The sequence below is a fragment of the Triplophysa dalaica genome, chromosome 10, assembly GCF_015846415.1.
Source record: "Triplophysa dalaica isolate WHDGS20190420 chromosome 10, ASM1584641v1, whole genome shotgun sequence".
Lineage (NCBI taxonomy): Eukaryota > Metazoa > Chordata > Actinopteri > Cypriniformes > Nemacheilidae > Triplophysa > Triplophysa dalaica.
This window is the reverse complement of record NC_079551.1, coordinates 9,893,905-9,904,883: the sequence shown is the minus strand read 5'-3', so window position 1 is coordinate 9,904,883 and position 10,979 is coordinate 9,893,905. Positions and strand designations below refer to the sequence as shown.

Sequence of the window (10,979 nt, the reverse complement as noted above, 5' to 3'; positions counted from 1 at the left end):
TTAGCTCTTAGTTACATTCTGGATCCATACAAGAAATGCTGAGATTTCAGTATAAACATCAGCTTGATCTCTTATGCGACTGAAGGATGATACACCCACTGCAGTGTCTCCACAGACTAGAGGACCTCCGGAATCCCCCTGTGAAAAAGTAAACGCACACATATCAACATAGTTGCCATGTATCTCAATTAATGGCAGCAATATAGCCAACTAATATACAATGTGTAGTCTGTTTTTCATACCTTGCAGGATCCTCCATGGCCATGTACACACAGCATACTTGAAGCTATGTAATCTCTGAATGGCTTTTTACAATGTGTTTTATTCATAATCTTCACTTCCGCCTCCATAAGTTTAGAACTTGTTGTGCCATTACTCTCCAGAAGTCCCCAACCTGCAATGCTGCATACTGTATTGACTTTGATCTCCTCTGGTTTTGTTGGTATAGTAATCGTCTTGATGTTCTTATTTAGTTTGACTTTTTTCTCTAGCTGTAATCCAACAAGAGGAGTGTGTGGTCAATATTAGAGTAGCAAGTAAAACACTCTTAATCACAAAGCATCCAAACACACACATTTTAATTCAGCACTTTTAATTACATATTAACATGCCTGTGGACACAATTTTGAACTGCAAACTTTTTCTGGCTTCTACCTTCCAAAATCTACCTCAAAGCTTCACATTCAGTTGTTTATGGTTGTGCCAGTGATGGTTGTGCCAGGAGTGATGACCTAACAGTACTGAGCGCAATGTATTACCTTCAGAATCATAATGTCCCCTTGTTTAGAGTTAGCTGGATCTTGCTTGTAGGAGAGATGCTTCTCATAAGAGCTAACATTAATACGGACAGTCTCTTCTCTTTTACTGAAGTCATGTGCACCTGTATGGAGGACCAGGAGAGTCATGTGTAAAGTAATAAAGCATTTCATTGTTTAATAACTAATTCTTCAATAAAAATAGGCATTAATCCATTTATTTCTAATTTCATTTTTTAATGGGCAATAAAAAGTGTGATTGTAAAAATAATTATTAAATTAAATATTAATCCATCAATAAATACTTCAATTTAAAAAGGGACTTTTAAAAATCAACATAAAACACGAAATAAATACACCATTTTAAAGCGCATTAATGAATTCCTTTATAAATAGTGGAATTTCAAAATCTATTTCAAAATGCGATTTAAAAAGAGGAATAAATAATTGGATTTACAAATTAAACTAGAAATAAAAGTTTTAATCCGTCATTTAAACGACTATTTCTTTTTGCATTTCCATTTCCCCTCTGCATTTCCTTATCCGATTTGCTATTCGATTTGCCAAATCATTTAGCTTTTCCATTTAGCCTCTCTATTTACCATTTCCGTGACACTCTGGGGCCTTGCATGCTCAAACGAGGTAAAACAATGCAAATTAGCCGCGGTGAGACAGATGTAACAAGCTCTCTGATTGGCTAGTTCATTTTACGTCATGTTCAGGGGTGTGTCAGATGAGCAATGGAGAAGAGAGGATAGTCTGTTGTTCACTACACGTGTAACCAGTGCGTTATCAGCGCCTGCTTATTCTCTAACACAAATCATAGAAAATGAAACTTATTGTAAGAACAGGTTAGAACATTCATACTGCACGTGGAAGCAGCAGTGCTGCGCTCATTTTGGCGCCGAGTCTATTTATGATGCGATGCTTACATGGAGTTAACGTGACACAAGTTACGGTGCTTATGGCCCAAATGATTATAGTTTCACGCGAAATGTAACAGTTTTACCATTAAAGCATGTAACTGATGTCAGCTGTGTTTTAATCCGCCAATATCTACTCTTTATGAAACCGCAAACACACACCATGGTGTGTATTATATGCATATAGTAGATCCAGTGCCGGTGTTACAAATTTTCTGTTACCCGTGATATTTTGTGAACGCAGTAGGCTTTGTTGTCACTGTCGACAATTCTCTACGCAAAGAGCGTAAATTCGGGCGAGGATGCCCTTTTGCTCGTGCGCAGCTTTTTAATCTTGGGCAATAACGCGCTTTGTTCTCGTGCACGTTACTGTGAGCGGGCTTTTCGGAAAGTCTGTTAAGAGTGCTGACGTGACGTGAGTGCCTGAACACGCAGATTGAACTGTACAAAGCAGGATCATTTAATTCCTCTACTGATTGCGTTTGGCATTATTGTGATTGCCATGGTAGTTGTTTTATAGCCAACATGTAGGTGTGTGTATGTATATATATATATATATATATATATATACATATATAAAAAGTGAATACACACACACATATATATATATATATATATATATATATATATATATATATATGTGAGTGAGTGCGTATTACCCTTTAGCCAAATAATAGAACAGCAATCACGACAATCTAAACGTTGTCCATTTAAGAAACATGGACATAAATGAGCTTTGTGTTATACATAAATACATAAATACATGCATTATAGGCTATAAAATGTACATAAGAACATAATATTATAAAATGATATGTTTATAATGTACAGAGTAACCTTGTAGTACAGCAGCTCACCATATTTCACTATGCACGGTAACAGGCTAAAAAAAGCTTTTACCTTCCCCTGTTTTACACAGAATAGCCTTATTGTTCTCCATATTCACTCTTTTGACATGTAATGCCTTCTGTGTCTTATCCTGAAGAGCATTTAGCTGTGATGAGAACAGTGACTGTGGTACAGCCGGTCACCATATATCACGATGCTTACTAACGGCCTAAAATAATCCGTTACCTTCCCCTGTTTTACACAGAATAGCCTCATTGTTCTTCATATTCACTCTTTTGAAATCTAATGCCTTCTGTGTCTTATCCTGAAGAGAATTTAGCTGTGATGAGAATAGTGACTGTAGTACAGCAGGTCACCATATATCACAATGCTTACTAACGGCCTAAAATAATCCGTTACCTTCCCCTGTTTTACACAGAATAGCCTCATTGTTCTTCATATTCACTCTTTTGAAATCTAATGCCTTCTGTGTCTTATCCTGAAGAGAATTTAGCTGTGATGAGAACAGTGACTCAGGTACAGCAGGTCACCATATCTCACGATGCACAGTAAAGGCCTAAAATAATCCGTTACCTTCCCCTGTTTTACACAGAATAGCCTCATTGTTCTCCATATTCACTCTTTTGACATGTAATGCCTTCTGTGTCTTATCCTGAAGAGAATTTAGCTGTGATGAGAACAGTGACCGTGGTACAGCAGGTCACCATATATCACAATGCTTACTAACGGCCTAAAATAATCTGTTACCTTCCCCTGTTTTACACAGAATAGCCTCATTGTTCTTCATATTCACTCTTTTGACATGTAATGCCTTCTGTGTCTTATCCTGAAGAGCATTTAGCTGTGATGAGAATAGTGACTGTGGTACAGCAGGTCACCATATTTCACGATGCACAGTAAAGGCCTAAAAAAATCTGTTACCTTCCCATGTTTTACAATATATGGGTTAACTTTCTGAAATGAGTGACAAAACATATTGACCTTTTTCATGATATTCTACTTTTTTAGCTTTATTTTATTAAATACTAAATAATTATTTTTTAATATTCTTCCCATCTCCCCATATCGCACATGCCAATCATGTGGGGGCTCCGTTAGCTAGTTTGCACCAACTGGAAAGCAGATTAACGTGATCGGATCCCTGATATTATATCTGTGCAAAATGGATGGTAATATGCAGCTGGGACTGAAGAACAGTCTTTTAAAAGGGGAATATCCCAAAGATGCTGATAAACAGCAGTGTTACATTTTGAAAAGAAGAGCTAACTACTTTCGTATCATTGGTAGGTAATGTTAATAAACACCTGAGAGAAAAGTACACTAGTGGGTATGGCTATAGGCTTTTCAAATATTCATTATCCCCACTATAAATATAGTCTTACTACAGTAACTGTTAAGCATGGTATTTGTGTTTAATTTGTTATAAATCAGCAAAAGCATCGATCGTTATTATTTGAAATTTTTCACCCATGTTGTACATATTTATTATGCATGCATGGCAACAGTTCATGGAAGGACGTTGATAGCATTTATAACAGATTTAAAATAACTTAAACACAAATTCAAAAATATTTTTTAACTAAATTATTACAGTATTGTATTTTTAGTAATGTAACATTTGAAGGTATAAAGTATTCATTTTGTGATGATTTAATCACATGTCTCAGCCAAAAACGGTGTGACTTTAGTGGCGCAAAATTTTGGCTAATCATAATCATAGCTAGCAATGAGGTCAGAGAGGTCCAGATAGTTTTTTAATGCTCATAAAAAAATTGAAAAAATTAATTAAACTGTTTTCAAATGTATATAAAACATACTGTCATACAGTATGTTCGACAACATCTTTAACAATAAATTATTATCAATTACAATGAAGTTAACGAAAGCAAACACAGAAAGTTCCCCTAATATTGGTTCCCATTTGGTTATTTTTGGGGAACCAAAAAAGAACGTTCAAAAAACGTTCCATACAGAAATTGGATACAGGTAAAGCTAAAAAATAGAATATAATGAAAAAGGTCAATATGTTTTGTCACTCATTTCAGAAAGTTAACCCGTATATTAATAAACAGGGGAAGGTAACAGATTTTTTTAGGCCTTTACTGTGCATCGTGAGATATGGTGACCTGCTGTACTACAGTCACTGTTCTCATCACAGCTAAATGCTCTTCAGGATAAGACACAGAAGGCATTACATGTCAAAAGAGTGAATATGAAGAACAATAAGGCTATTCTGTGTAAAACAGGGGAAGGTAACGGATTATTTTAGGCCGTTAGTAAGCATTGTGATATATGGTGACCTGCTGTACCACAGTCACTGTTCTCATCACAGCTAAATGCTCTTCAGGATAAGACACAGAAGGCATTAGATTTCAAAAGAGTGAATATGAAGAACAATGAGGCTATTCTGTGTAAAACAGGGGAAGGTAACAGATTATTTTAGGCCGTTAGTAAGCATTGTGATATATGGTGACCTGCTGTACCACAGTCACTGTTCTCATCACAGCTAAATGCTCTTCAGGATAAGACACAGAAGGCATTACATGTCAAAAGAGTGAATATGGAGAACAATAAGGCTATTCTGTGTAAAACAGGGGAAGGTAAAAGCTTTTTTTAGCCTGTTACCGTGCATAGTGAAATATGGTGAGCTGCTGTACTACAAGGTTACTCTGTACATTATAAACATATCATTTTATAATATTACGTTCTTATGTACATTTTATAGCCTATAATGCATGTATTTATGTATTTATGTATAACACAAAGCTCATTTATGTCCATGTTTCTTAAATGGACAACGTTTAGATTGTCGTGATTGCTGTTCTATTATTTGGCTAAAGGGTAATACGCACTCACTCACACACATATATATATATATATATATATGTGTGTGTGTATTCACTTTTTATATATGTATATATATATATATATATATATACATACACACACCTACATGTTGGCTATAAAACAACTACCATGGCAATCACAATAATGCCAAACGCAATCAGTAGAGGAATTAAATGATCCTGCTTTGTACAGTTCAATCTGCGTGTTCAGGCACTCACGTCACGTCAGCACTCTTAACAGACTTTCCGAAAAGCCCGCTCACAGTAACGTGCACGAGAACAAAGCGCGTTATTGCCCAAGATTAAAAAGCTGCGCACGAGCAAAAGGGCATCCTCGCCCGAATTTACGCTCTTTGCGTAGAGAATTGTCGACAGTGACAACAGCGCCTACTGCGTTCACAAAATATCACGGGTAACAGAAAATTTGTAACACCGGCACTGCATCTACTATATGCATATAATACACACCATGGTGTGTGTTTGCGGTTTCATAAAGAGTAGATATTGGCGGATTAAAACACAGCTGACATCAGTTACATGCTTTAATGGTAAAACTGTTAAATTTCGCGTGAAACTATAATCATTTGGGCCATAAGCACCGTAACTTGTGTCACGTTAACTCCATGTAAGCATCGCATCATAAATAGACTCGGCGCCAAAATGAGCGCAGCACTGCTGCTTCCACGTGCAGTATGAATGTTCTAACCTGTTCTTACAATAAGTTTCATTTTCTATGATTTGTGTTAGAGAATAAGCAGGCGCTGATAACGCGCTGGTTACACGTGTAGTGAACAACAGACTATCCTCTCTTCTCCATTGCTCATCTGACACACCCCTGAACATGACGTAAAATGAACTAGCCAATCAGAGAGCTTGTTACATCTGTCTCACCGCGGCTAATTTGCATTGTTTTACCTCGTTTGAGCATGCAAGGCCCCAGAGTGTCACGGAAATGGTAAATAGAGAGGCTAAATGGAAAAGCTAAATGATTTGGCAAATCGAATAGCAAATCGGATAAGGAAATGCAGAGGGGAAATGGAAATGCAAATGCTAAAAGAAATAGTCTTTTAAATGACGGATTAAAACTTTTATTTCTAGTTTAATTTGTAAATCCAATTATTTATTCCTCTTTTTAAATCGCATTTTGAAATAGATTTTGAAATTCCACTATTTATAAAGGAATTCATTAATGCGCTTTAAAATGGTGTATTTATTTCGTGTTTTATGTTGATTTTTAAAAGTCCCTTTTTAAATTGAAGTATTTATTGATGGATTAATATTTAATTTAATAATTATTTTTACAATCACGCTTTTTATTGCCCATTAAAAAATGAAATTAGAAATAAATGGATTAATGCCTATTTTTATTGAAGAATTAGTTATTAAAAAATGAAATGCTTTATTACTTTACACATGACTCTCCTGGTCCTCCATACACCTGCCACAACCGTCAGAGTCTTCTTGCTGTTCAAAGAACACAAACCCTGTTCAGTTTGATCAGTTTTCTATATTCTTTCTAAAGATTTTATCAGATGTGTTCTGAGTCAGTGATGAAAGTAATAATGGTCGTTTCTAAACAATGCTCCAAAGCAAAATACTAAATTCAGTCAACGTTTTTAAGCACAAATACATGTAGTTGATAGCTCAGTTGTCAATGGATGTGGTCACACTTTCAAACCCTTCAAATTTTTAAATCTGTCATTTATGGCAGATTTAAATATAAATGAGAGAGTTCGAGTTGGTTATGGTAATTTTTGTTATGTACTTTGGTCTGCAATGTGCAGCAGTCATGACAAACTGATCAGAGATGAGGAATCCTCCACAACTATGTGACCCATCCTTCTGAATAGAAACCATGTAAGGTCTGGAGTGAGGTCGTGCTTCACTGCCATTCACTATCCCCACATTCACACTGGCTGAAAGAGAGAGTGAGATACCAGTCAACATATTCACTGTGAAATATGTCATGCAAATATAAATATATAATATTTTATATAACAATGATAAAATGTGAGACCACATTGATATGTTAGTCGTGAATCATATTTCATTGTATTGACTTTCCAACTTACATTTACATTACATTTAGCAGACACTTTTATCCAAAGCGACGTACATTGCTTTATCCTATACATTTTACATAGGTATTTGCAATCCCCTGGGATCGAACCCACAACCTTGCGTTGTTAACGCAATGCTCTTACCATTGAAATACAGGAAAGAGATGATGATCATGATGAAGATGAGAATCTGTGAGATCTGACTGAAAAACTGTGTCATATATACTACAATGAGACGGAGGTGGAGACATCGAGTTGCCCACAGGATTTTTTAAATCTTGTGGTATAACCGTTTTCGTGTGATATTATGTAATTTTGCCTGTACAAAAAATATCCGGTCCATTCTAGCATGTTATTTTCTTTTAGCCTCAAGAGGACTTCAATAAAACTGAAGGTAAAGTGATTAACCTCTTCTGTTAATACTCTTTAATGTACTATAATCTTATAAGTTATCTTCTGTTTAACTACTTCAACATTTAAAATGCATGCAACAACAGTCTTGGTGGATGAACAGCAGATTTCAATCCGACTCCCACTCATGTCCAAACCCAAAACTAGCATCTGTTGAATTTCTATCTGGTGTGTTTTTTTTGCTCTTCAGGCAAGAAAAACTAAATTTGAATACATTTTATTTTTCACAGTGAAAGCCACATTTGAGATAAAGCAGAGAGAACCATAGGTCAAATATTAAACGTACTATAAATTCCTATATGTAATATTTATTATGTAAAACTTCTGATTCTAAAGCAGCCCCCCCGGCCAGGCAAATAATGCAAAACAGTATGCAAACGGTGACGAGGAACCCAAAACACCAATCGAGAAAAAAAACCTCAGGAGAACCCAGGCCCAACCAGGGGATTCCAGTTCCCCTCTGGCAAAAGCTGCTGCCTCTGCACAAGCTCAACAGTGTTTGCACAACAAGGCTAAATAAAAAATAAATAAACTTACTAATAAGGTCAATCTTATATTTAAGATTACCATTAACAATCTAATAACATTTGATATTTTGTAGTGAAATCATGTCAAGTCGCCGTGTCCTTTATCCAGCTCTATCATCTCAGCTCTTGTCATGTCACCGCTTCCCATTCTCAGCTATGCCATCAGGTCTGGGCATGAACTGCATCCTGCGGTAACCTTGGAACAAAGAGACAAGACTGGCTGAGAGAAGAGTACTGTTCTCATCTGTACAGCCTAACATTTTACTGGGTTTTCTGTAGGGATCTCAAACAATTAATTACGATAAAAAGCATTAAAAAAAAGTGGTGTTTACATAATATATCTCTTTCTACTGTGCATAGTTATTTATAAAAACATACACATATGTTCAGAAACATTTACAGTTGTGTTCAAAATAATAGCAGTGTGTTTAAATAAAGGGAGTAAAGCTCAAAATCCTTATAATAACTGTTGTTTCAATACACAAATGCATTGGGAACACTGCACATTCTATTCTAAATACTAAATCACTACAGAAAGTGAAGAAAAAGGAGTTTTAGGCTATTCAAAAAAATGTCTTTAGTCAAACATTTACTGTATAAAATGAAACATGCTTGAAGATTTAGCGTTCTTGTGAATCGCTGAACTATTATTTAGTTGTATAGACACAGTTTTTGAGAACTGCTTCACATCTGAGTTGCATGGACCTGTAAACAGGTCTTCCAGGCCAGGACGATTGCACCGCGAACCACAATTCCTCGTAATTTCCTTGTAAATTCTTGGAAAACAGTTTTTTTAGATTTTCAGAGAGAAATGCACAGTATCACATGTGCTGCCTTCACCCTTAAATAAGGGCAACCTGTTTGACATCATATTTTTCACAGAATGATTCATCACTTTAATTTATGCGACCGAAGGCTGTTACACCCACTGCGCTGTTCCACAAACTTTAGGACCTCCCGAATACATCTGTGACGTAGTTGCCATGTATCTCAATTAATGGCAACAATATAGCCAACTAATATTCAATGTGTAGTCTGTTTTTCATACATTGCACGATTCTCCATGGCCATCTACACACATCATATTTGAAGCTACGTATAAGTTGCCCCATGGCTTTTTACAATGTCTTTTATTCATAATCTTCACGTCAGCCTCCAGAAGTATAAAACTTTGTGCGCTGTTTTTCTCCAGACGTCCCCAGCCGGCATCGCTGCACACTGTATCGACTTTGATCTCCTCTGGTTTTGTTGGTGTGGGAACCGTCTTGAGTTTCTTATTTAGTTTGACTTTTTCTCTAGCTGTAATCCATAAGAGGAGTGTGTGGTCACTATGCGATCTCTAGCTGGAAATGCAAATATTATTGTGAAGTTTATTTCTGTCAAAGAAAAGAACATTGTTGTGCGTTGTCGGTCATGTGGTGGTAATCAAAACCCTCTCTCCAGCGAAAAACAACCCGAAAGGGCAGTACAGAATGGTTCAAATTCTCGAGACAATAATGTAACCGGACACAGAGAGCATTGAGTCAACCGGGACTGTCGAGTGCAGGCTGGTATTAGCAACTTGTTTAGTTTTGTCAGACTAGTTGCTGCTCTAACGCTGTTATATTTATTATATGACGATGAAATCATCATAGAAATATGCAGAAGCACAAGTTAAGATATACAAGTTTTAAGAAACTAGGGAAAGACTTTACACTATGGAGCATGCAGGAATAGAAATATTACAGTTAACATATGAAAACTTTTTAACTAAAATGTCACAGAGTTTCATTATCATTATTATTCATGAAATAATTTATTAAAATAATTTAAGACAGGCTTAATTAATCACATCGTCTCTGTTGGTCGGGATATGAGGTTTGCACACTGCACAGCTCTTCACTAACTGGCCTCAGTTATACATACACACACATTTTCAATAACCACTAATACTAATACCAAAAATACATTTTTATTGTAAAAGTAAGGGGACCTATTTCAGTATAAGGGGCTATGTAGGTATGCTCAACTGTTCCGACGATCGTATGATTGATCGTATGATTGACAGAAAGCCAATAAAGGCTTTAGTATTGACAATTGCTTGCAGCAATTGAAAAATAATCAGAAACATTTCAACACAAGGTGCATCTAGTTGCATAACAATTTTGGTTAAGCCTCGTTACGCCTGTTAAGCCAAGAGGGTGAGTGCACATCAAGCCCGCTAAGCACTCTTCTCCTGCAGTTTTAACTTCACCCTCTCGTTCCGGACGGGTTCTAAGAACCTCAGACCCGATGCGCTCTCGCGTCAGTTCGAGGCTTCCGAGGGATAGCTATCCGTGAAATGATGGTGGTTGGGGCTCTATCTTGGGTAATCGAATGGCGAGTAGTGGAGAATGGATGAGGGGTGCAAGTGCCAGCTGAGTGCCCAGGATGTAAACAGTTCCGCCCGCTCTGCGGTCCGATGTCCTTCAGTGGGGTCACTCCTCCAGATTGGTCTACCATCCAGGAATTCGGAAACCACAGGGAGCCATCCGCCGACGTTTCTGTCGGCCATCCTTGGCCGATGATGTCAGACAGTTTTTGTTGGCCTGCCCGGTTTGGGTTCAATGTAAGGCACCCAATCACCCTC

General features: G+C 36.8%; 1 protein-coding gene across 1 annotated transcript; it reads right to left on the bottom strand.

Annotated features, from left to right (window-relative positions):
* Window positions 1–7,653, bottom strand: LOC130429940 (mast cell protease 8-like). The gene is made up of 5 exons (XM_056758795.1): window positions 7,578–7,653; window positions 1,358–1,369; window positions 759–880; window positions 243–491; window positions 1–138 (listed from the first exon to the last, which is right to left on the bottom strand). The coding sequence occupies exons 1-5, from the start codon at window positions 7,651–7,653 to the stop codon at window positions 1–3; spliced, it is 597 nt and encodes a 198-aa protein (XP_056614773.1).
* Window positions 7,654–10,979: the final 3,326 nt, after the last annotated feature.